Below are 26,326 nucleotides of genomic sequence, written 5' to 3' on the forward strand. Positions count from 1 at the left end.
TGCCCTGCCCTACTTGCAATTAATATATACCTTGTTTTAAGTTGCATTTAAACCTGTTATGGAAATCTAATTGAAATAAAAGCTGTGCATTTTCAAAAGGCAGTCCCAAATTTATGTGTATTATGGACTGATACATAGAAAGCACATTCGAGTGCTTAATTGAAGTAAAAGGCACCTTATTTTTAGCCTCATTCACCCAATCACAAAGCACTTTATTCTGTGTTTGTCTAACATTCACTCACACACTCACATGGGTGGAAACTTAGGGTTCAACATCTTTCCCAAGGATAATTCACATGTAAACATGTAGACTGGAGCTAGGGATTAAAATAGCAACGTTCCAATGACTAGATGACCCAACACGGCTGCTCCACAGTATAATGAGCTCTAGTAGATGTTTCTTCTTTGTGGACAGGCTGTGATCACCTGACCAGTGATACCGCGACTCTGAGGCTTACTGCTCTTTGTGGATATATGAGCAGATCTTACATGAGCTACCACGACTGCTTTCCAGACCCTAGCCAGTATAAAGTTAGTATAAAGGTGGAATTTGCACATTACACTACAAAGTGTCATCGGCTTAAATTGAAATCTATAAATTCGGAGCTAACCTGACACTGATGATGGACACCACAACCAGTAGCTGTAAGATATTCCACACCTTAAACTTAACCACCTTATTGTAAATGCACTCCTTTGTCCATTGTAGCCTTGGAATAACACACAAATATTATGTTTGTTATTATTTGCACAACAATTCATTAATAATAGATAAAACTTTAAATTTCCAGTATCATGTCACTTGCTGAGCAATACTGTTTAACTTTGAAAATGTAATAATCATGTGAATGTAATATGTGTATGGCGATATTTGTTCAGCTGTTTGAAATAACCTGCCCATTCAAAAAGTGTAACAAGCTAGGTTCTGTACGTAGCTTTATTGACATCTGGATCCACGTACTCAGGATTGATGTAAAGAGGATAAAGCATGTGAGGAGCGTGTGCAGCCAAGACGTTGTGGTGCCACTGCTTTCTGATTTGAGTGTATGCTTGGCATCAACTGGTAGAATCAGCCTGCAGCACAAGAGAAATTATAAAATGATGTATTAAACTGCCAATCAGATTTAATAACTTAATAACTGAAGGTGCCAGATTGCCATTACTTATTGTTCCCACTCACTTGTACCTCTGACGGCACCCACAAGCCAGTGAATGCGATCAAACTAAAAGCAATCTAGCATAATTCTCCAGTTACTGTATCGCACATTGGCAGAGCCAGAAAACCAGAGTCTGTCGTACTCAAACGATGATGTTCAGTGGGAGATTTTGTATTAACATAGATATCTTTGAGGCCACAACCTAACATATATATGTTAGGTTGTGGCAAACATATATCAAATTGTTCAAATACTTTGTAGCACCAAACCTCTCAATCACAGCTTTTTTCATGTTCACTTCAAGTAAAACGTTTGTTTGGCATAAGGTGAGCACAACGTTCCTTTTTTAATTATTAATTATTGTTTATATCTTGCTCTCTTCAACAGTGCATCTTTTATCCTCTCTCTTTCCCCTCGCCTCCAATCAGTCGCAGCAGATGGCTGCCCCTTCCTGAGCCTCCAGCTGGTTGTGCTACAGGTTTTGTCCTGTTAAAAGGGAGTGTTTCATTCCCACTGTCACCAAGTGCTTGCTCATAGGGAGGTCATGTGATTGTTGGGGTTTCCTCTTCGTTATTGTAGGGCATTTACCTTACAATAGAAAGCAGCTTGACATGACTGTTGTTGTGATTTGGCGCTATGTAAATTAAATTGAGTTCAGTTGAATAGTTTGTCCTTTACTCGCAAATTTGTGAACTCACCTGAACTTGATGTGTCTGTGGTGTCAACGGATGTTTAGTGGGGATGCCAGAGCTCTTCTTTCTTTTAAACAGAGAAATGTCATTGTCACTGGATCATTGAACAGTTCACAAACTAGATAGACAAAGCTTGATTATAAACATAATCTGCCCAGCTTTGCTGCATACTCTATTACATACAGTGCTGAGAGTGTTTTAAACAATAGTCTAAGTCAGTCTACTGGATGATCTCACCATTTGTGAACTGTGAGTTTATCCAGTTTATCATGTCAGCGTGTATTATCCACAATAGCTGCAAATACCAATTTGTGATTGGCCAATATAGGCTCATACTTGTCTATTAACAATATCTTTGTCTTACAAAGAACCGTGTTCCTGCCGCATGAGCAGTATAGTTTAAAATACAGATAAAATAAAAACTGTTGTATTTTTAGTAGACTGACTGAAGACAAAAAGATCAAGGCTTTCATGTGATTTCCTTTACAGATTTTATGTAACAAACTGCTGCAGTGAAAGTTGGAGAAACTGTTTGCTGCATTCATTGTTATCTTCACTAGCATCAAGCCATCAGGGCAGAAGAACTGAATGAATAATGAGGGAAGAGACAGCCCACAAGCTGTATAATGATATGCACTGGAGGCTTTAGCTTATTTTGGGAGCGGAATCTCAATTTCCTAAACTCTGAACTCTTTCATGTTTTCTTGTGCTTCCTTTGAATAATTTGATCCCAGCTGAATTTCTGTGTAATCTTTGACTGGTCTGGTTTCTCACTTTCTCTGCCTGTCTTTGGTGGCTTTTGATAAAGCCTAAGCTCCTTAGATCTTGTTCTTTTTTCATGTCTATTTGTCTCTATTTCCTGTCACCATCACCTAGATTAGGTACATCAGACAAGTGCAAGAACATGTTGTAGCTTTCCAGAATTATCCTGACTCCATTATACCAGCAAGCAATTTCATTCTGCTGACCATCTGTAAAAGAACTTTGGACACAGTCATATCAAATGTCAGTCATATCACCAACCTCTGTCTCTGCTGAAGAGCCGGCTATCTGTGAAAATCTAATTAGATTCCCACAGCAGCCATTGGGGAGCACTTGTGCCCAAACTGAAAAATCCCATGAGTATTAGATGGATTACCATGAAACTTGTCTCTAGAGAATAAATCCTTTACTTCTAGTGCCACGTTAAGCCCAATAAACTTTATATGGAATGCGTCTGCAGTTACTGATTGTCTTTAAAAAACTAGCACAAACATGAATTCACCCAGAAGGCCATCAGTCAGTAATTTACTTCATTTAGCACCATGATCAGGTACAAATGTAATTTTTCCTTTATGGTGGTTGCTCCATCACTTCCCCTAAAGAGCCAATTAGCAGCTGAAACTAGAAACCAATCATTTTTATGCATTCATGCACAAGAACGGTAGAGGGTCTGTTCTGTTTTGGGGGATTTCACTGGCAAATGTCTAGATGTGGTATTTATGAATACTTCTGTTAATATGTTGGCTCTCTCTTCTCTTTTGTTTACATAGGGGACTTGCTTCTTTAAGGAGCTAAACTGAAGTCATATTACTCCAGATTAGAGCTTGGCAATTGGATATATGGGCTATTTGCAATCAGCTGAGTTCATCAGTGTAAAAGTAATGTTGTTCTTCTAAAGCTGGTAATGTATGGTTAAGTAATGTAGAACGGAGCACCAGTGTCTCTGAACAAGTTATTTCAGAGCTTATGCTAAGCAAGCTAGTTACTTGTTGCTCCTTCTCCAGTGAGCCCACTAGAGCCTGACTGATATATTGGTTATATGCCAATATATATATTATAATGCTGATTAAAAAAAAAGAGAGAGAAGTGAAGACATGGGAGAAACACCCTTCAGCTATTCTTTGACAGTTGCATAGTTTGTCCACCAGAGGGCGCTCAAGAACACAAAACCAGGACAAGCAACTAATTCAAAATAAGCTGGAAGAATAAATGACTAATCTAAATCTTCTTATTCTCTAAATCTTCTAATTCTTCTTAAAAAATGTTTTTTGGGTGTTTTTTGTTTTATTTAACCTAGATGGCGCAGTGGAGAGGAGACAGGAAACCATGGAGAGAGAGTTAGGGAAGACAGAGCAAAGGGTTGGAGTCGAGCCAAGGCTGCTGCATTTAGCTTTGCAGCTAAACACCCAAGATTATTTTTTAACTGCACTGTCACATTATCTTTGTAATATATAATTTTTTCAGGTTTTTGTGTGTCTAAGAAGAAAAACTTTTGCTAATATATAAATACAGCTGGGCTCTAAACACCACCATACATCACAGATTGTGAGGTTTTAATGACTGCTGACTTTTTCATGTTTAAACCCCACCGTTTAAATCCCCCAAATTGGTAATGTATTCTTTTACACGACAAACAAGTGTGTATGTGTGTGAGCAGCGGGGTTCTGGGTACACACACACTTTTCTGCAAAAAAGCTGTAGACCTTCTGGGTAATAAGTGAAAAGGACAGTACAGGAATAGTCCTGGTTATCAGACTGCACACTGCTCATCTCCACTAAGTCCTTTGATTCTGCACAAAAGGCATTCAGTGTATTTGATCTCTTTGATTGCGTCCAATCTTCTGCAGTGTATTACTAATGAAGGACCTCAAAGACTCAGGGCCGCGAAATGAAAACACCAAATAAGATACCTGATTAATGTAAATAAACGAATGCAGGCCAGATTCAGTCTCCTCTTTCTCTGTGACTCCACTTGACCCCTGCCATTTGAGTTTGTAGTTACATTCCAAGTATTGTGTGAATCGTACAATGATTTAAACAGTTCACTTAAATATTAATATATATAGTGTTAACCCTGTCTTGTGGAAGGATGCAGTCGGGTTGGAATGAAATTTGCAGACAGCACTAAGTAGAAAGCAGCTGGCTGTCATCAATCAATGCCATGTGGTGGCACACTTTGCACTGCCTTCTGTTGTCAGACAAGTTGTTGCTGGTGTAGTGGGCTGCATGAGAAGCTGTCTCAGTCATAGATTTAAGCTACTCACGTCTGAGCTTCATGAAAGCTCTCACACTCTCTTAAAGCCTCCTCAAGGGGACTTTTTGGGGGATGTTTGCATATAAGGCACAGATGGTGGGCAACCCTGATTCACACCCCATGTTTGCCTCCCTAAAACAGGGTTAGCATGTGATTAAGCACTGACCTCAAACCTTGCATTGTTCTAGTAAATGGTTCATCACCTACTTAATAAATGTGTCCATTCTCCTTGGTTTCCTACAATCAAGCTCCAACTTCATAGAGCCTTTCCTCTTTTCACATATTAGATGCAGATCAATTACAGCATGGGTATTATACAGACAAGTTACTAGTAATTATAACTTAAGTGAAGCTTACATAGTACAAAAGTTGTTTATTTTATTTGTAGATTAAATTCTTTAGTGTTTCCCCAACACCCAAGATGATTTGTTTTTAGCCCAACAAAGAGACAGCACACAGAGAACAACTACTGAAATGATTAGTATCCATTCATCCATCCATTCTCTTCTGTTTATCCAATTAAGGTTCACAGGGGGGCTGGAGTCTATCCCAGCAACCATAGGTCGAGAGGTGGGCTCCACCCTGAACAGGTCGCCAGTCTGTTGAAGGGTTGGAAATGAAATGTTTAACAGATTAACAAAAAACTGTTTTACCAGGTATTTTGACAATCAGTTATCAGTTATTCTTAAGATGCTTTATATTGTGAGGTACAGACAATAACAGAGAGAACACGCCATATGAGCAAGCACTTTCAACTGTGGAAAGGAAAAACTCCGTTTTAACAGGAAGAACGACTCAGGGATGGGCAGCCAGCAGCCATGAATGGTTGGGGGGAGACAGGAAAAACTACACACTGTGGAAGAGAGCCAGAGACTAATAATGACTAATTATTAAATACAAAGTAGTGTGTAAACACACAGATTTCTAGAAGGGGAAATGAGAGCCTTATTCAAAAAAAATCTAAAAATATCAAAACATTTTTTCTTCTGGGTCTCAGCTTATTTTTTTTTTTTACAAAGCAGATGTCAGATATTACATACACAAGTGTTTATTAGTCAGCCTATAGTACTGTACAAGCTCTGTTACAGTATGGATGTAGATCGCTGATGGTTGCCCCCCTGCACTGGGTGCTAAGGGGATTTTATGGCTTGTGATCTGACAGCGTTCATCCCAGTAATCCTATTACTCTGACTGCTGCTTTGCCAGACTACTGCTTTGGACAGAGTCACACTCAGCATCTCTGTATCAGCCAGATGCCTTCGTTTACCCCCTTTCTGTACGATGCCCCGTTGCCCCAGTGGCTCCACCTGTCATTTCAGACACACAGTTTGGTTTCAGTTTTCATTGGTGCTTTTTTAAACAGAAACACCCCGGCCTAGATGGCGTCTTTATTGTAATATAAACCCCTGGCTAAATCGATCCTGAGTGGTATCCAGACAGCCGTGCGCTTTATAAATGATACAGAGGGCTATTATTTGCATCACTGTTGTCAACCATACCGAGCAGGTAAAATTATCCAACAGATTCAGCTGTTCAGATTCATCATTAGGGCCAGATGTCCTTTCCTTGAGAACTGTGTTTAACTATAAAGAATTAATCATTTTTACCCACACTCTTTGGAATAAGTCTGATTATGACCTTCAAAACACCAGCAAGTGTTCATAGTATCACATTTAATGTAGATTATTCCCATAATTTTAACAAAACTGCACAAGTTTCAGACACTGTCACTGTCTCTTAATGCAGCACTAGGTACTGAGATGCGTGTGTGTACAGTTCGCCCTTGCTTCCATTTTTCCAGATGTCAAGACATGCCTGATTAATTCCTCTGTTTTACACAACGTGTTAAAGCGCACCTGAAACACAAAGAAGTGTGTAACTCACTCTTTTAAGATAAGGGTTTTGCTAAGTTGTGAAATAACATGAATAACAGCCTCAGCCCCTCGTTCACCTTCAGCCTGTTTCTCATTGAGTGCAAGTGCTTGGCATGCTCAGGTTGTTCCTTTGTATTTCCTCCCTTCCCATGTGACTAACCCCGAGTAGCTGCCGTCAGCGCCCTGGGACTGGCTGTCCTTTCACCGTGCCTGTCAGTGACTCACTCAAGCGTGCGCCTATTCTCACTCCAAGGGCGCCAACGCTCGAGGAGTGCCTGCCTTGGCCCGCACTGGGGCTTAGCTGCTTCTTCTGACAAGTCTGCCTCAAGTGTAGTTGAATCCTCTCCAAAGGTACTCACATCTCACGTCACGCTCGCTGCTTACCATCCGCGGAAGGTTTTCATCTTGACCTTGCCGCTTTTGTTTTAAACGGAACGACACGATGGCAATCAATCCATGCGCTCCGTTGTATTCGCTTCCCAGACTTTCATTCTTTTCCTCTCCCCCCTGCACAGATGCACGAGCACGAGCTGTGATGGTCAATTCTGTCTGTCAGTCACTGTAAACAGACTTGCAGTGTAAGTAATGAAAGCCATTTATCTAGAAAAGTAACAGCTGGAGGTCCCAGATGGAGCAGGTGGAAAGTCGGGACCAGCTGGTGAAGCCTGTATTCCTGGTAGAAGATTGTCACTAAAGTCCCAAAATAAACATGCTGAGGTCAGGTTAAAGAAGAGTAAATGACGGTGAAGCAGCGTAAACAAAGCCCTTCGTTCTACTGAAGAAAAAAAGCTGCAGTTATTTAACAGCCTCCCATCTTGCGTGTGAGCCCGCTGTCATGGAGGAGCCCCTATTTAGCAGGCCGTTAAGTATTCTGTTTTCTGTTAACACCCGCTCTCTCTTGAGAAAAGACTGCTGCTGCTCACTGGGGGCTGCAAACAGGAGTAATATCATTACACAGTAGAGAGCAGTCAGCACACGCGTTATTTCTCTTCATTTTGTCCCCTCAATTTTTCCAAACACACACACACACACACATATGTGTATGTATATATATATATATATATATATATATATATATATATATATATATATATATATATATATATATATATATATATATATATATATATATATATATATATATATATATATATATGTAACGTCGCCAGGGTAAAGAAAAATAAAACTCCCCTCCATTTCTGATCTAGGCCAAGGTCGTTTTCCGGGGTAATTGCACCGACACACACATTCCTGCTGACTAACGATGAGACGTGCCAGGAGTTTTGGGCATCTCTGCTATCGTGAGAGTCACTCTGTCCTCCCTGTCTGGCCTCAGGAGTGACCGGCAGCAGCGATTTAAGCTCCACTTTCTGTTAAACTAATGCAGCAAAGTACATTTTCTTCATTTTTAATTGAATTTCGTTTTTCCTCCAGTAATTTGATTTCCCACCCCTCTTCCAAAAAAATCTTTATTTTCATGTTAAATGTTCAGCTGTTGGGGTAGCTAGTCTGTCTTCCTGCCTCAGTTCTGCTCCCAACAGTCATCTCTTTGTACCCTGAATCCAGGAAAAAAAGCAGTGAAATTCCTTGGAACTCCCCAAATCTGGGGAATTATAATGAAGCCGTTGCTAGGTTGCGATCTATAGGGCCTATTGTGGATTCCTGTATGGATTCAATGGTACAACGGGGAGCATGAGTGACCCACAATGCACCTCGCATTCCACTGCTTTTCAGGATTGCTGAAAGCGGGGAGGGGTTGTGAGTGGGAGTCGGGGGTGCGCCCTTCTCATTCCATGATTTTTGTTTGCCCAACCTAAAACTCTCCTCATTTATTCATTCTTAAAATGTCCATTAACATCAAGCAGGAGGGGGGAAAAATGTCCTTTTCCAACCTCTCCTTTTAATTTTCTCAGAAGCCAGAATTTGAAACATGAATCGAGTAATGTTAACTGTAGGACTCGGTGGCCTTTCATTTAGAGGTTGCTGGCAGGTACCATTTGGGACCCGGAGGTTTATTTACAGTATCTGCAGTGTAATTACTTCCACATAATGACTGGGAGCTCGGTTCTTTGCTCTGCAGCCTCTCAAGAAAAAAGGGATATCAGTCACATCTTTATATATGTACAGTAAGAATACTAAGAATAGAACGATTACTGACCACATTCAGGGTGAAAATGGGCGTTACTTGTATACAAACACTATCTGAATTCTCCCATGATCACCATACAGGGTTAATTTAGGTAGCAGGGTCTATAATATTATAATGTTTCTGATATCTGTATTTAAGGTAATCTAATGGTTTAATGGAGATTTTTAGCATGTAGCATGGTAACATTTGCTCATTAACACTGAACTAAAGGTGCAGCTGACTGGCCTGGACAGTTAAAGAATAGCTAGTCAAAGTCTAGCAGACATTTCAGTGATAAAACGTAGCATCACAGTGACGCTCGAGGGAAAATTAGGAAAAGGTAACAGGATTTGTCTTCTGGACATGAATGTCAAAACTGCTGTAATCCATCCACTAGCTACTAAGATATTTCAGTCTGGGACAAAGTCGTGTACTAACATTGCAGGCCTTAAAACCACATGAATAGATAGTCTTACAGATTAAAGCTATTTTCCAAAGTTTTAGTATCATTCTGAGGGCATTGCAGTTTGTCAGAATCTTAAAGAATCTTAAGTATCTGTTCTGGCTGCGGCTCTCATTGCCTTGAAGCTATTAAATATTTAATTACTCACAAATTGAAAATGCTCTGTAACCTTTTTTTTTTGTCTTGACTTCTTATACTTTCCTAATAAAAAGTGATTGATCTCTCTCCTTTGGTTTAATCTTCCTCTGTGTTTCTCTGTTGTAAAATAGCTAGCTCAAAACAAAATATAACAGTGATCTGAAATGTTCTACTGAGAGTGAGTTTTCCCTTCCTCGTTTTGTGCACATAGCAACTTCCATCACTATTCTGTCTGACACTTTCATAATAGATTGCAGAGAGGAAACGCTGACTGGAATTTGTTACGCTGTCTGGGAAGACTGATGAGTCTGAAGGCTTAAATGCTCACATCCAGGCTGAGAAAGGTCTGAAGTAAATGCTCTCAGTATGTTTGCCTTGAGCTTTTACATTGCTGTAGTACTGCAACACTCACTGTCAGCATTGCAACTAAAGTTTTATGGTTAAAACCTAAGTCTTTGAAGGGAGATTTTTAGCTCATGTGCCTTTGCATGTCTGTTCAGTCCTCATTAGTCATGCACCTTTCATTACATTTCAGATCTTATTCCTCTCACGTGAGCCTGTAAATCTGGTTACCTAAATTTCTCTAACCTAATTCAGAAAGTTTCAGCATCCGTAGCAGCGCGCTAAAGTGAACTAAGCTCTTCTCTGGAATATGCTGAGGGTTTTCAGAGCTGACATATGCTACGGCTTAGTGCATCTTGTGTCATGAGCTTTTAATTGTTTGTTCAGATGTCAATACCGGGAAAACCATAACAATGCAAGTGCATTAAAAAGCCTTAATATTTCAAAACACTTTGCACTTAAGCAAAGGAAATATAAAAATTTCATACTTTGGATGAAGTTGCAAAATCCCACTTTGCTTCACCATAATGCTGGCATAAACTGTGAATTATAAATGAGCTGTGTGAGTGTTCTCACATCCTTGTGCAAGTACAGTATAAAGGTAGTTTCGTGTCTCCTGTTTTAGTATTTATTAGACCTCACAGTGTAGATCAATGTATGGAGGATATTTTTGTTCTATTTTGTATTCCTCTGTCTTACATTAGATTGGTGTTGCAGATTTTTGTTAGGCTTTGGAACTCCCAAAACCCCAAAGTTAGTTTTTGTTAGTGTTAGTACTTAGGTAATTCAAATTTCAGTTCAATTCAATTTTATTTATATAGTATTTATATAGGCTGCTATCATGACCGGTTGGGGGTAAGGGGAGAAAGGCAGGACAAAAAATACTTAGAAGAGTGTCAGAGATTAATAATAACTAATAGCTTGCAAGCTAAAGTATTTTAGTCATTATCATAGCAGTTGTGTTGTTTAGGTTTTAATTTCTGGTTTATGACCAGACACTAGCCTCATGATCCTAAAGTATAACTGTGATGCTAGTATGCTGCATGCTAGTATTTAGCTCAAAGCACCACTATGACTGTGACAGTCCTCTTTTTTTTTTTTTTTTTGCTCTCTGTTTTTTGTATTCCTCAGTCTTATATTAGAAATCTGTTGCAGATAATCTGTTTGGTCTTGGAACCCCCGAAATCTGACAGAAGTTAATTCTGTTACTTTCAGGACTTACTTTTAGCTTGTAAGCTAAATCGATTTAATCATTGTCATAGTAGTTGTATTGTGTAGTCTGTATGTATACTATCTTGCTGATAGTGATTTTTTACACAGCGTGGTTCTCAAAAAATAAAGAAACGATTTAAGTTCTGGTTTATGACCAAACACTAGCCTTGTGATGCCAAAATATAACAGTAAACACCAAGCATGCATGCTAGTTTTTTTTTTTCTCATGTTGTAAATTTGCCCTGTAGAGTCTCTTATTTCTTGCATGCTCCATCTGCCTGTCATTTTGTTGCTGGAACGTGAAAGTGAATTTTCCCAATGAGGGACAATAAAGAATATTTCTATTCTATTCTATTCTAGTATTTAGCTGAAAGCACTGCTATGGCTGTGACAGTACTCTTTTTTTGAATCCTGGCTAGAATTTCTTTCTGTCTCTGCAGTGCATTTCTCTGTCCTCTTCCACTTTAAAGACCTATTCTCTGTTTAATCAGCTCTCTCAGGACTCCTTTCTGTATAATTAGAGACTGAAACTTTAATCACCATGGATCCAGGGCTGAGAGAGCAGGGCAAATAGACACAAGCAGAAAATTATCACGAAAGACAGTACATAAACATGGAAACGGGTGACAAAAATGACTTCATCGAGTCACAACAGTTATTTACTCTCAGTCTTTGGAGACATTCAGAGTGTGAATATATATAAGGTTAAAATACAACACAGATGTGACTCAGAATCATATCTGGTAGGTCTTGAATTCATAATGCTCAGCTAATTGCTATTTACTGCCATTGTGTAGCTGAATTAAAAGGTCACAATTTCCGGGGGGTCCTTACGTAACAACGGTTGTCTCTTAACCTCCTTTCCGGCTGTCTCTTTGTATCTGCTCATCTCTCCTCCTATGTTCTCTCTTCCATTTTATAGGCTTCTTACCCTTCTTTGTCTCTATACTTTTAGTCACGTTTATTTTGCATGCCAACATCTTATATTCTCTTCTCTTCCATTCTTTTTACTCATTTAACGAACTGAAGTCTAATCACATTTGCGATATAATATAGAAAATTTACTTTTGTCAGACAAATTTTTGCTGAGATTTAGAAGAAAATATATGAATCTGACTGCATTTGGATACCTGAGTGTTTGCCACTATGTTATAATTATATTAAATCTAATGACATTTGTGAAAACATTAGGACAGAGTTTTCCAAATCTAAACCTTTCATCAGTTTTACAGATATACAGAAGAAAGAAAAGAGAGTCCACATTTTAAAGCCACTTAATCTGTTCTGTGCATTCTGGTTTTTCAGTGCGTTTTTCATTTCAGTGAGACATCATGTGCAGCTTTCCAATTTGCCGCAATTAAATGTTTATTTCCATTGTTGTAATTAAAAAAAAATGTTGCAATAGCATTGTCCTGACTCATTGATAAGAAAGTCAGGTAATGAGGTACTTTGCACTGTTTTCCTCGTATGAGCATTATATTTTGTTTTGAGAATGCTGGCATTGCTGTTGTGAAATTAACTTTTTACCACAGGCTAAAATGTTTACAGTGACTAATGTTAAATGAAGTTCTTAAACTAATGTAATGGAACTAATGTTATACCTTGTAGTATCTTTAGTAGGCTACTCACCAATCAAGCTAACATTTTGAATCTGTGTCCCGCTAACAAACTAGAATGCTAATATTTTACATACACAGTCTATAACAAATCATGTCAGCACTTTAAAATGATCTTTTAATATTGTCAATTACATTTTAATAAAGTTTTGGTACATGGGATTATTTTTTTAGCCTTATTGAATTGGGTATTGAGGTAGTAGCAAACAATTGGTACCACAAAAGTGACCACAGCGCATTGCAGGTTTAACACATATTTAGTTGAATTATTTGGAATTGTGTGAAAAATGTAAAAAAATATATATATATAGAAAATTGTTGCTTTGTACAAGATTAGAAGATTCATAGGTTTGAAGATAACATAAAATGTACTTACTGGCGTGCACGTCTAAACTGTATAACTGGGAAAAAAAGTGTTTATTTTTTGTACTTTGGTTTTGGTACAACTAGATAAGCAACTTCAATGATGCTCGAAGGCTTTCTTTATATTAAGATGGAGGAAGGGGAGCTGTTGAAGTTGTTTAAGTTGAGCTGAGTTGAGTTTTCTATGCTAATCACAATCATGTTCTAGATAGTTAGGTCTCAACCAAAACGGGCAATTTTCCCACTGCAGCTGAATTTCATCTCATATTGCAGGCATATGTTACCAAATATAGTCCACAAAATATAGGCATTTTGTGACATGATAGATGGATGTGGCCTGCGGCCTCAGTGTAAGCCATTATAGCTGGTAGCTCACAAGAGTTGCTTCTTATTTATAACTGATCTGAGTCGACAGGCCAGACTTGCTAACTTCCTCGGCAGAGTGCCTGGCCAGCTGATGAGGTGGAAATGTGTTAGTCACTCGGTGCAGACACAGCTGTTGTGTACTTCTCAGCTAACAGAATGGAGACAAACCCATACCCAAGGCCTTGTACTTAAATGTTGTTTAATTTAGTAGGATTTTTTTGTTCCAAGAAGAGATGTGGTTCAGCTCTGCAAGGCCACAGTCTTTATAACAGGATACTCGATGTACTCGACTTGCATTGCAGCTGAGGTGCTGTTTTGTCTGTCTGTGAGAGCTTTGGCGAAGTTTTTTTTTCTTGGCTGCAAATGTTTATCAGACTTGATCAGAATTCTTATTGCAAACTGCCAAGCCATTAAAAATGCTGATAGATTAAAGTGCACTGCCGATTTTGTTTTAATGCTGATAGATTGTTCTCTTAATGCTGCCACCCTGCCAAAGCAAGACATCTCTCACTGCAGTGATGAACTGGAGTTGTTGGTATATGTCTGCGATGCGACTGTATAACAAGTATGAAACACAATGTCAGAGTGAATTTTAAGTGAATTACAGCAACCAAAATCCCTCTAATCACGTTCAGTGTTGGGTTTGAGCACGTGATTGACTGATTAGATAGATGCGTTAATGAGCAGCTGAACAGGTGTACGTAAAAAGTGACTGGTGAATGTAGTTTCTGAGCATTTTTGCAAAGGTATCTGATTTCATCCTGCATGTGTCTTCAGATAATCATCTGCAAGCAAACAGATGGAATTAGGAAATTGCTATAAAAGACTTATTTTCTATGATCATTCACTATTGTGCAGTCTAATTCTTACTTAGTTAAAGCTCCACTACTGCAGCAGTCACATTTCTACCCTGCAGAAAAGATAAGATACTCTTTATGTATGCATGATTAATATTCCGATCTGCTTTTTTTCATTTACTTTCCCAGTACGAATTCAAGGCCAAGAACATCAAGAAGAAAAAGGTCAGCATCGTGGTGTCTGTGGACGGGGTCAAGGTGATGCTAAGGAAGAAACAGAAGGCAAGCTACCAGAATCCAAAATGACCGTTTTCTCCTGGATTCAGAAATGAACCACCACCACGAGAATATTAGAACTGAGATATAAGCTCCTTTTTTTCATTCACAGAGAAAGGAATGGACATGGGATGAGAGCAAAATGCTGATCATGCATGATCCAATATACAGGTCAGTGCACCTCTCAAAACAAGTTCATATCTTCATATATAAACAAGCAATAAAATCTCATCTTCCCTTTTTCGTTTATAGACTCAGAGGACAAAGCTGTCTGATATTCAGCACAGTCTGTTCTTTGCTCTCTGCATCTTGATGTATGCTTTACCCAAAGTAATTGCTTTGACTACAGGTTATACAGTGTACCCCTCTAAGTGGATATTTTGTCCTTTACTGCGGGCCCAGTGTATATAGCTTTTGCATGCCTTACATGTCCTCACGCGTACGTTACTATACATAATGGGTGGCTATATATGGAAAACGAGGCTACATTCATAATACATAGGGGACAGCTTATGCACGCACTGTAGTTAGTGAAGCATGTTTCTGTCATTGTTTAATTTTTTTTTTAGTCAAGCAGTCACCAGTTGACAAGGTGAAGATGTCACCTGCTCCCAAGCGATTTAACTCTAACGTGTCAAAATTGTACTGCATGTCAGATGCTAGTAGGAGTAAGGTTTGTGTGCAGTCAGAGATTTGTGTGCTAGTTGATGTAAATTATGGATAAATCTGTGGGAGGATCTCATTTGGCAGAACCACACCTCACCAAGGGTCTTAGTGATGTTCAATGTAATTATCCTTGCTGTGTGTGTAAGTGTGCTTGTTGAGCAGTAGGTCGTTATAATTTGTTTGCCTGCTTCCCAGTGGAGACATTTGACAGTAGAGGAGCTAGAAACAGATGAAACATTGACCTGTGCCAGTTTACTGCACTGGCAGTAGTGTAGTATCAACCATGACATAATGTCTGTATAGTATAAGCCACAGTGTGGTACAGTAGCAGGTGTCTTTGAAAAAGCACTTTGAGCACAGTATTGCTCTTTTACTTGATTCTGAAGAAGGTGAATTATTTGTGCTTGATTAATGGCTCCACACCCTCATGATATAGGATTTTTAAGACCGATAACAAAGCCAATGTTCTGCGATCACGTTAAAGCCGCTAATATTTTTTTCTTTTAGAAAAAAAAAGTCCCTTTCAGTTGTTATGTGTAGTTATTTATTAAGTAATTTATTAACTTATTTATGCTCTGCCTGGCTCTGCTGATTGTTTGTGGCACTGCCAGTGGGGAAGTTGCAAAGTGCCCTCCGGTGGACAAACTATGCAACATCAACACAGACAAAGTAGTTGAACGGTGTTTCTCCTGTCTCTTTTTCAGCCATTATAAACGCCAATACTGAATCATTTGCAGATAAGCAAAAGGCAAATATCCTGGCGCTGCTAAATCAGTGGGGCTCTACTAATTTATTTGCTATTAGATACAAATGCCTAATATTAAAAGGCAAGAGAGAGTTTTTTTAAATCAGCTGTCGTGTTTTCAGGATTTTCTACGTATCACATGACTCCCAGGACTTAAAGATCTTCAGCTACATTGCAAGAGATGGCTCCAGTAATTCCTTCAGATGCAACGTCTTCAAGTCAAAGAAGAAGGTACAGTTTGAATGGCTCACACGCCTTCTAACCAGACTCATGAAAAGCTTATTATGGATCTCCGCTATGTCCACTATGATAGTTACAGCCATTTGAAGTTAGGGCCAGCAGAGCTTGGTTATAGGGGCATAGCCGTCTTTAGAGGCAGACGAAAGAAAACACTGTGCAGAAGACATCAGGTCTGGTAGTTTAGTATTCTGTGATTTTCACTTTGCTGTTTCATTCAAGAATATTTCATTCTGATGATATCAGCTCTGTTATTCGATATTTGGTTTTAAATTTGATTTAAGATTCAATTTGTGGTGGCTTATTTAATATTCGGTGGCTTACCAGATCCACAGCATGCTGTGAATACAGAACAGATGCACTCAAGGACAAAGATTACAGCTGCATATTTGAGACGAGGATCTCTTTACCGTTCCCTATTTTAGGTTCTTTTTATATGTCTGCAGTTTTTTGCAAGTTACTGCTGCCCTTGTTTTTACATCAGTCATGAAAATTGGGCCACAAGGGGATTTTGTTTTTGTCCAATTCATAAAGTGTCAAAATTACTAATAGTTCACATTTAAAACTCGTATTAGGCTGATCACTGTAGCTGACTTATTGTGCTGTACTTCTGCTCTAAGCATTGATTTCTATCACAATGTTCCTCTTTTCTGTGGCAGACACAGGCCATGCGTATCGTGCGAACAGTAGGTCAGGCGTTTGAGGTGTGCCACAAGCTCAGCCTGCAGCACGCTGAGCAGGACGCTGACGGGCAGGCTGACGGAGAAAGTGACAAGTCAACAGAGGAGCCCAGCAACCACGGTGAGGACAACATAATGAGATTTACTATTTTTGTGATCCACAATTCTATCAGTTCTAATTCAGCTTACTATCTACACGTTTATTTATTTATTTATTATAATAAATATGACATTAAAATGGAGCAGCACTGTTACCTCACAGCAAGATGTTCCTGGGCTCAAATGGCCATAGACACTCCGTGTTTGCGTGGGTTATCTCAGAGCACTCCGGCTTCCTCCCAAGACATGCAGTTAGTGGGGTTAGGTTGATTCAGTGGTTCCCAAACTTCTTTTGCTAGGCCCCCCTTTGTTTTACAAGAAAAATGTCCCCCCCCCCGCGCGCGCACGCACGCGCACGCACACATCCTCCAACCACACACACTCATATTTTGCTCCATTGCGGTTTATTTCACACCTCAAACATTTAGTAAACAATTAAGCAAATACAAGTAATCTGCAATAAATTATAGGTAGTAATAAAATAAACTACTAACTCTTTTACGCTACGTCCGCACCTACACGGGTATTTTTGAAAACGCAGCTGTTTCGTCCACACGTAAACGGCGTTTCGAATCACCGAAAACGGAGATTTTTTAAAACTCTTTTTTTGCGTTTACGTGTGGACGAGGAATACAGAGTTCATCACGCAACGTCAAAGGTGTGTGCCTTTTTTCACGTCACGCTGTGCGCCACGTTATTGTTTACATGAGATGAATTGCAGAATGGCAGATAGAGACAAAATACTGTTAATCTGACTATCTGCAGTTTTTACACGCTTACATATACACGCAGTTACTGTCCCTCTATTTAGAAAGGCAGAGGCGTCACGGTGTAATTATTTTACCTGTAGTTGTTTTTTTCCTGTGTAATAATATTCAACATTGCTATCAATACATTTTTCAAAAAATGCCTCTCTGTGCAAAATGGGTTTAACAACATAAAAAACTGTGGGATACTGTTTGTCCCTGATTTGAACCGGGGGAACAAATCGTGGCAGGATCAGCCTGATATTATTTGTATCCCGCTGTAACTTTACTGTATAAAGAGCTAATATCTCCAAAATGTCAGGAGTAGTTAGTCATTACAACAAGTGTTTGTGAACTAAAAATCAAGAATGTGGGATACTGTTTGTCCGTGATTTGAACAGCCCAGCGCGTGCTCCCGACGAAGGGAAAAGCAATTCTGCAGGGGAAACCAAAGGGAAGATATGCTTCACCATATTTTCTAGTCTTTGGCTTAGAATGAAGTTGGTTTGGAAACATATTCAGCGATGCTTCATCTCCTGCTTTGCGTTTGTGTGGGCGGCCCGTGCTAGCAGTGTCCAAGCGTTGGGGTTTTTTTTCCCTTTTCATACCACGCCCCCCCCTGCAATGGCTCTGCGCCCCCTCTAGGGGGCGGGCCCCACACTTTGGGAAGCTCTGGGTTAATTGATGATTCTAAATTGCCCATAGGGCTACAGGTGAGTACTAATAGTTGTCTCTCTCTCTGTGTTAGCCCTGCACCAGATTGGCAACCTGTCCAGGGTGTACCCCGCACTTGCCCTATCGCACCTGATCTAACTGCTATAATATACAGTTGGTGCATTGTTGTTATTTTTTAAAATTTCCATAAAACTATCAAGAGAAAACTGAAAATATTATTATGGTTTTACTTAAGGTTACACTTGATTGAGATGGAGATGTTGATATATACATAAAAGTAGAGGAAGGTTAGGAAAGTCATCAGTTTGGCAAGTTTCTGGTCATAAACCAAAGCTGGGTGACATGAAAAACGATACTAAAGGAAAAGTCAGGAGATTGCCAGCATAATTAGTATTAGTGCTTAGGATTTTCTGGACACATGTCTGTTTGTGTATATTGTGGACTACAGTGTATGTTTTTAAGGACTTAGGACTTTAAAGAACATAGATTTTTTTTTAAAAGCAAGCTTAAAAATAAGAAAAGAAACCATTCCACGTTAAATTTGGTGAGCAATGGAAAAGTGAGTATTTATGAGCCACACTGGTCACTTAAGTTTGACTTTGCCTTTCTTCAGTCTGATTACATGCTTTTTCATGGCATAAATTGAACTATCAAACCTCACCAGCCGATTCATTTAGAACAGTGATTGAATGGTAACAGGCACGTGACTGGTTACACCGGGATGTAAATGAATCTAAGGAACAACATTAAGATAATATGTAGTGTTTGAGTGTTTTCCAAGGCCTCGTGCTGAGTACAGTTTGTGTAGGTAGGATGGGGGAAGCAGGGGGAAGGATTCCCATGATTACAGCTTTCAGGTTACTGGAGAAAAAAAAACTGGGTGATTGCCAGTGTTGCATGTAATGAGGGTAATTTTCAAAGTGACTGAAAGGTTATCTGACATCAGAGAGCTATTCATGATGGGCGGGTATGTGTGTGCTTGAAATAGCATTATTATAGAGTTATATAAATTAGGGCCGTGTTTGTTTGATAGGCGCTTGTTCAGTAAATTACTCTTTAAGTTGGACATGTGAGAGAACATATAACATGTACAAGATGTGGAGATGATCCATTTTTGTGTATTCCTCCACAGGTCGCACACTGACGGGGGCAGAGCGAGGGGAAGATGAGCAGGACAGCCAACACGAGGGACGACGAGGAGGAGAAGATCCTGCAGCTGGCAGCTCTCTGTGTGAGAAGGCAGTGAGCGAAATTCTCCATAGCTTGGCTGAACTCAACGTCGTCAAGCCTGGACAGACCATCATGGTAAGATACTGTAAGACAAAGCTGGAACAGGTTTGACATATCAGGTACATGTACATACAGAAACATGTTGTTTTATTATTCATGAAGCACAGGATATTTCACCTAATACACAGGTTTTTATTTGTATTTTATGATATATTTCCCTTTCTGAAAAGCCATCAGTCTTACTCTGTATTCCACACAGAAGTTATGCTAACATTGAAGCCATTTTGTATGTCACCATCTTATTTATTTTTCAAACTCACACGATTACATTTGGACAACACGTTAGAGCTGGAAGGGTTTATTTCCCATTTCCAGCATTAAGAGAATGAAATAAATTCCAGCCAAACAGCCTCGTTCACATACAGTCTACTGTAATAAGTGGATGCATACATTCATTTGATTACTGTAGAGAGGCAGTTTTTGTTGTTTTATTTATTTTATTTTAAGGTAAGGTAAGGTGAGCATGGGAGCCAGTCGATGGTATCGGTTCCTTCATCCTCCAGAAACGTACATATTTTTGCCACATGAAGCCCAGCATTGTCAGGTGGAGCCCAGAACTCATTGCACCAACACAGGGTCTGATGATGGATCCAAGGATTTTATCCCAATACCTAATGACAGTCAGGGTGCCGTTACTTAGTCTGTAGCGGTGTATGCATCCCTCCATGGATATGCCTCCTCAGATCATCACTGACCCACGACCAAACCAGTCAGGCAGATAACATAACGTTCTCCATGGCTTATCCAGACCCTTTCATGTTTGTCACATGTACTCTGGGTGAACCTGCTGTCATCTATGAAAAGCACAGGGCACTAGTTTTAGCTCCAATTCTGATATTTCATGACAACTGCCAGTCGGGCTCCATGGTGTCAGGCAGTGAACACAGGGCCCACTAGAGGATGACAGGCCCTCAGGTCACCCTCGTGAATACTATTTCTGATTGTTTGGTCAGAGACGTTCATGCTGGTTGTCATTTTGTAGCTCTGGCAGTTCTCATCCTTTTACTCCTTACACAAAGGAGCAGATACCTGTCCTGCTGATGGGTTAAGGACCTTCTATAGCGCTGTCCAGCTCTACTACAGTAATTGTCTGTCTCCAGGAATCTCCTCCATGCTATTGAGACTGTGCTGGGGGACAGCAAACCTTTTGGCAATGGCACGTATTGATGTGCCATCCTGGAGGAGTTAGACTCATGCTACCATTTCAATGGCCTCCACCTACAAAACAGTCAACAATATAAAGCACCTTGAGGCGACTGCTGTTGTGATTTGGCGCTATATAAATAAAATTGAATTGAATTGAATACAAAACCATTTCTGTTTTGTGTCCCATTGTTCCCCCTCTGTTGATAATTTCATTAACACCAAAGCAGCTGAAACTGATCAACACCCCCCTAATTCACCTGATCCATATCCGACAAATTAACTGACTTGATTCTATACTCTGATTAAAAATTCTCCCTTCAATTTAATGCAACAATGAGAAACAAGCTAAAAAAAAAACAAACTGCCTTAATTGGCATCATTCATAAGCACAGTCTCAGTTATAACAAAAAGTCTGTTTGTTTCGAAAAATCACAAAAATTGTCAGAAGCAGCACAAGCCAGGTCTTACTTACGGAGAGTACAGGGGCTATTTCCCAAGCACTTCTATGAAAGCGTACTAACTCTTTAACTGTGCCAATATTTTTATTAAACTTGACATGCAAAATTCCCTTACAAGGGCAGTTTCACTTTCACAAACTTGTACTATAAATGCCCGTGTTTTATACGGGAGTATATATTTCCACCACATTTTCCATGAGGAAGTTCCCGTTTTATTTCTGACACTGGCTGTAGGGGTGAGGCAGGAGCTTTCACACTGTAATGATGACTTTCACTTTTGCACCAAACGGCTTCTACCTTTGCAGCTGCAGGGCATCAACTCTGATTCATTGCTTTGGCTCTGGTGGTGTTTTGATACTATAATATAGGCATATCACTGCCAAATGGCTCATTGAACTAAGCAAGTACAGTATAGTGCTTTCTCATCTACTGCAGTACCTGACCACATCACTGACTGCAGCTCTTCATGACTAATAAAAGATGCTATTTGGCAGCCTATTGGAGACATAAAATAACCTGATAACTCTTGCATGAGGTGGGAAAAAATAGATTTTGGTTAGATTGTGTTTAACATGTGGCAGAGCTTGAATCCCTGTGAAATTAAAAGCTGACAATGATCTTTCTTTATGGTTTTGAGAGCAATAGGAGGAAAAGATGGAAAGGCTTTGGTGTGTTATTATGTTTTCCTTTTGGATTTGTAACCAGGACCAAGTGTGGCAGGCACAGTCTTTATCATGCTACTAAAAGAGGGAGAGTGCAATAGGAGCAAGGAACCTGAATATTTTTGCTGGCTGGGTAAGGGGGACACTTAATCCCAAAAACCCAGCATGTTTCCTTTGATTTTCTGAGAAACGCCACCGTAATCCCATTGAGGGGTTCACCAACATCTGCACCATGAAGATAAGCAAGGAGGGAATAAGAGAGAGTGAGGAATAGGAAAAAAAATAGACGAGGGAAGGAATAATGAGAGATTTGGATATCAGGAAAGATGTAAAGTAAAGATGACAAAGGGACTGGCTGTATTTGAATGCCAGGATGATAACACTCACCACAAGGGTGGGAAAGAAATGAACAGAAATGCCCCTGACACCATCTGAAGTGTTAAATCAGCTTGCTTTTTTGAGTGTATATTTTGTTAGACAACTACTAACACTGATTTTCATCAATTGGAAGCTTTTTCATAACTTTTTTTAAGCTAATAATGTACGTTTAAAATGTTATTACCTTAAAAAAAGTCTTCCTTAACTAGAATTCTTAATTAAATGAAGAGTGAAACATTTTTTGCCCAATAGGCTGTATATAAAAGATGGACATGGCCACTGTGATGTCACCTACTGATTTGTAGACTACCATTTTACTTATAGTTCGTCATCTTATGCGTCAGTCACACAGGCCTAGAGATGAGTCAGGGACCCTCTGACAACCTCTGGTCACTGGTGAAAAATGTGTATTCCCCAACTGGTTTGAGAGTGGTTGCTGGCTATTGCTGTGAAATTGCTTATAAAGGGGGCACTGGATTAAAAAGCTCTTTGTGGTTGCTAACACTTTGTTGCCTGTAGTTCGTATGAAAGAAAGCTTGTCTGCAGGCGGTAGTAAAACCCACGCTGTTTGACACAAACCTCTTCAGAGTAAAAGTTGTGGCTCAACCCTGCAGCTAACAGATTTCAAAAGGCCCAGCTTTTACTTTCAAGGCAAATGTTTTCCATTTCTAGTTTGTGTTGCACTTTTACCAGTATCCGCTCGTAGAGCAGTTAGCAAGTGTTTGTAGACATGCAAACTTACATCCAAACTGTGGGTAACTGCGGCAAACAGCTACCAACCAACCAAAGATATCACAGAGAATTTTTCAGTACAGCACTTTGTACCTCTTTGAAACCAATTTCATCTACCAAGTACCAACAGCTTCCAGCAACTGTTTGCCTACTGTGTTATGAAATACACATTTCTGACCTATGGAAGGCAGGGGATGGGTCACTGACTGGTTGTAGGCCTATGCAAATAGAGTTTTAGCAATCAGTTTCACAGTGTCTGCCATCAGCCTCTTACCATTTGATATGTTTTTCCCTCTGAGTCTGTGAAACTAGGGCCTTATGTCGCCATCTTGTTTTTTGGTTTGCTTGTTTGCCTCTGTTTGAACAAACGAGTAGCAAAGGTGATGCACTCTAGCTCTAGCTAGCTAACTTGCGTAGCACAGTGTGTCCCGTGTTAACTATGATGATTCAAATTTTAATTAGCCAAAAAACAGGCTGTAAACAAAATTTATTTTTTGTTGTACATTTTGTTGGTTACTGGTTACTAAGGTGCAGGCCATAGCCTATCCCAGTGGTGGCTTGAAGCATGTGACATTGTTTTTATTAATTCCCATCAACTTCAAAAATACCAAGGATGTTAGAGACTAAAATGGAAAGCTCTTGTGTAAAATGAACAAAATGGTGTGTTCATAAAGTTATGATCACTATAGTTTGTTGCTCATAGTTGATTAAAAATGTGGTAAAGCAGACTTGCTATGTGTCAGTGTCAGAACCTGTGAGAGTAACTGTTTTTACTTACCTTTCTACCTTACTGTGGCTTACAAATTAAATTACATACATTAAATCAAATAGATTTTTGATTAGATTGATACTTTAGAGCTAAAACCTCATCTTTAATGTAATGCCAGTGAGCTGCCTCTCATAAAAATCTGTCTTAACTTGAAAGTACATTACAGTGTTCTGCCCGCCCTCTAGTGGTGAGATGTGGCCTTTACATTTTCTTTTCATTTCATTTCATTTTAGTAATAACAAGTGGTGTAATTATACACATATAAATCTTATATGTTTTATATGTATGTTCTGTCATGAAACCATCACCACACATACAGACACACACAAAACCTCCATTTCTTGATGACTGCCAATACCCCAGATGCAGAAACCCACAACCTATCTGCCCTTCTTACTGTGCAAGGCAGGAGGGGAAGTGAAAAGCTACTTAAGGAATGCCCTATATCTCCAGGAAAATTTTATGCTACCAGGGATCATCTGCAAAATCGTTAAATATGTGTTACAGGACAGATGGAGGCAGGATGGAAGAAAACGAGAAGATCATATGGTAATGAGCATATAGCTTATAGAAGTGGCATTACAGCAGGGGCCCCTCGGGAGCTCAGTGGATGACTATCTTGGTCTTGGGGACTCAGAACAGGGAAGTCTGTATCCCGCTAGTATGGTAATTGCATTAATCTGTCCAAGGTCTATAAATAGGTCATGTTATGCAGCTAGGACATGCAGCTAGCAGCACCGTGGGTTCTGAAGGCTCAAACCTCATACCTTCGTCCCAAGCCAGCCTGTTTTCATCAATAAGTGTGTTTTTTTCTCTCCATGTTGTTTGTCTGGGGTTAGGACTTCGATCGAAGGTCTCTCTTCACTGTGACATCCCAAGGCATTACTCCCAGCAGCCCTTGCTCTCCTTCTATTACTCCACTGGCATCACAGCACTACCTGCAGCTTCTTCAGCAGCAACTGCAGCAGCAGCAGCAGCACACACAGGTGGCTGTTGCTCAGGTAAGAATCATATACACACAGTCTTACAGGGTGTACACAGCATTAGACACACACACAAAAATCCCATTATGCCCACAGTACAGAATACTTTTTAATCCTCTGCTGTACATGTAATAAAAATACAGATTCAGAGGTTTAAGATGAGATTCACTGTAACTGGACTTAGCTGCACGTCAGATATTAAGTGGTAAATGTCTCTATTCACACTTCATAAATAACTAACATTTTAAAAAAAATCTTTTTTGTTTTTTATTATCGTGTTCTACCAGCAGGATTTCAGATTATTAGTGGCACTTTGAAGATGACATTTCATTACTCAGAATTAAAATAAATGATTTTTGCTATTGCCAGTAACTTTTTAGGTTGATCCAGGCTCATGCTGTGAATTTGCCTAATGGCAAAAATGACTAAACTTCCTTTGGCCTATTTAGAAAAGTCAGTGCAACAATTTTTGTTGCGATTTCAGATGTAAAATTCCTCATACATGGATAATGCACAAAAATAAGGTAGACTTTTCTCTGCTTCAGGCCAGAGTATTAATGTTGTCCCACTAGAGGGCAGAACTGACACAGTAATGGAAGGACAGTTACTGCAGCTTAATATCTCACTGCCTGGGCTGAAATATAGACACACAAATGATGATAACAAAACATTTGAATGCAGTAAGACTTCTGCACCAACCACGTAGTCAGTCTTAGACCCAAACAGCCAGAATGTCAGCACTTCCCATTGCAGTCTAGTTATTATAAATATAGAAAGTAACGTAAATCTAAATTTGTCTCCGTAAAATTCTGGAGCTTATGCCGTGTGCGATGTATAAGAACACTGTTTATGTTTCCATTTTGCACGCTCAGGTCAGAAATGTTCCCACTCAAACAAAACACACCTCGGCCTTTGTTCTCTCTCCAGGTACAGCTGCTGAAAGATCAGATGGCAGCAGAGACCGCCGCTCGTATCGAGGCTCAGGCCCGCGTCCACCAGCTGCTGCTGCAGAACAGGGATTTGCTGCAACACCTGACCCTGCTCGTGCAGCAGCTGAAAGAGCTGGAGGCCCGCGCCCTGAAAGCAACACACCCAGGGCAGCCGCAACAGGAGCTGCAAGCTAATGGACACGGTAGGCGACTAGAGGGGCGACTGCTGAGAACAGCATGTTGCCTTTTGAGTAATTTGTTGTCAGGTCAGGTTGTCTGTGTGCTGCGGTCTTGATTGCTCACTCCTTTTTTTTTTTCGGCCTGTGGATGAAAGTCACGACACAAGCCACGCTCACTCACCGATTTCCCGCGCCTGCCAGCATTGTCATCTGTGCTTGTGGTGACGGAAGATGAAATTTCAGCATAAACTGTCAAGCAATTCAGCCTGGAGAAATTTAACCAAACTGAAAAGGAGTCTGTGTCTGCCAGCCCGACAGATGAGATTTTACGTTGAAAGGACTGCTGCACTTTTATACAGGCTTGAAAATTAAGATCGAGAACCATGCATCAACCCCATACTGTGTTATTCCCCCCCCCCCACGCATTCCCGTGTAACGCACAGTGGCATAAATCATACTGTGCGCAGTGGATTAAAAACACTTCCCCTCAGCAATATCTTACTTCTCAGTGA

The 26,326-nt window shown here is 39.8% G+C and overlaps 1 protein-coding gene across 3 annotated transcripts in view; it reads left to right on the forward strand.

The window, feature by feature from the left end:
* Positions 1 to 26,326, forward strand: part of si:dkey-34e4.1 (carboxyl-terminal PDZ ligand of neuronal nitric oxide synthase protein) — a 52,820-nt gene that overhangs the window by 12,599 nt on the left and 13,895 nt on the right. For all 3 annotated transcript variants that reach the window (XM_063478206.1, XM_063478207.1, XM_063478208.1), the window contains 7 exons: positions 14,354 to 14,446; positions 14,553 to 14,611; positions 15,974 to 16,082; positions 16,748 to 16,889; positions 19,421 to 19,593; positions 24,563 to 24,724; positions 25,634 to 25,838. In XM_063478206.1, coding sequence (XP_063334276.1) covers positions 14,354 to 14,446; positions 14,553 to 14,611; positions 15,974 to 16,082; positions 16,748 to 16,889; positions 19,421 to 19,593; positions 24,563 to 24,724; positions 25,634 to 25,838 — 943 coding nt within the window. The remainder of the gene's footprint in view (positions 1 to 14,353; positions 14,447 to 14,552; positions 14,612 to 15,973; positions 16,083 to 16,747; positions 16,890 to 19,420; positions 19,594 to 24,562; positions 24,725 to 25,633; positions 25,839 to 26,326) is intronic.

The sequence above is a fragment of the Pelmatolapia mariae genome, linkage group LG7 (genome assembly GCF_036321145.2).
Source record: "Pelmatolapia mariae isolate MD_Pm_ZW linkage group LG7, Pm_UMD_F_2, whole genome shotgun sequence".
Taxonomy (NCBI): Eukaryota; Metazoa; Chordata; class Actinopteri; order Cichliformes; family Cichlidae; genus Pelmatolapia; species Pelmatolapia mariae.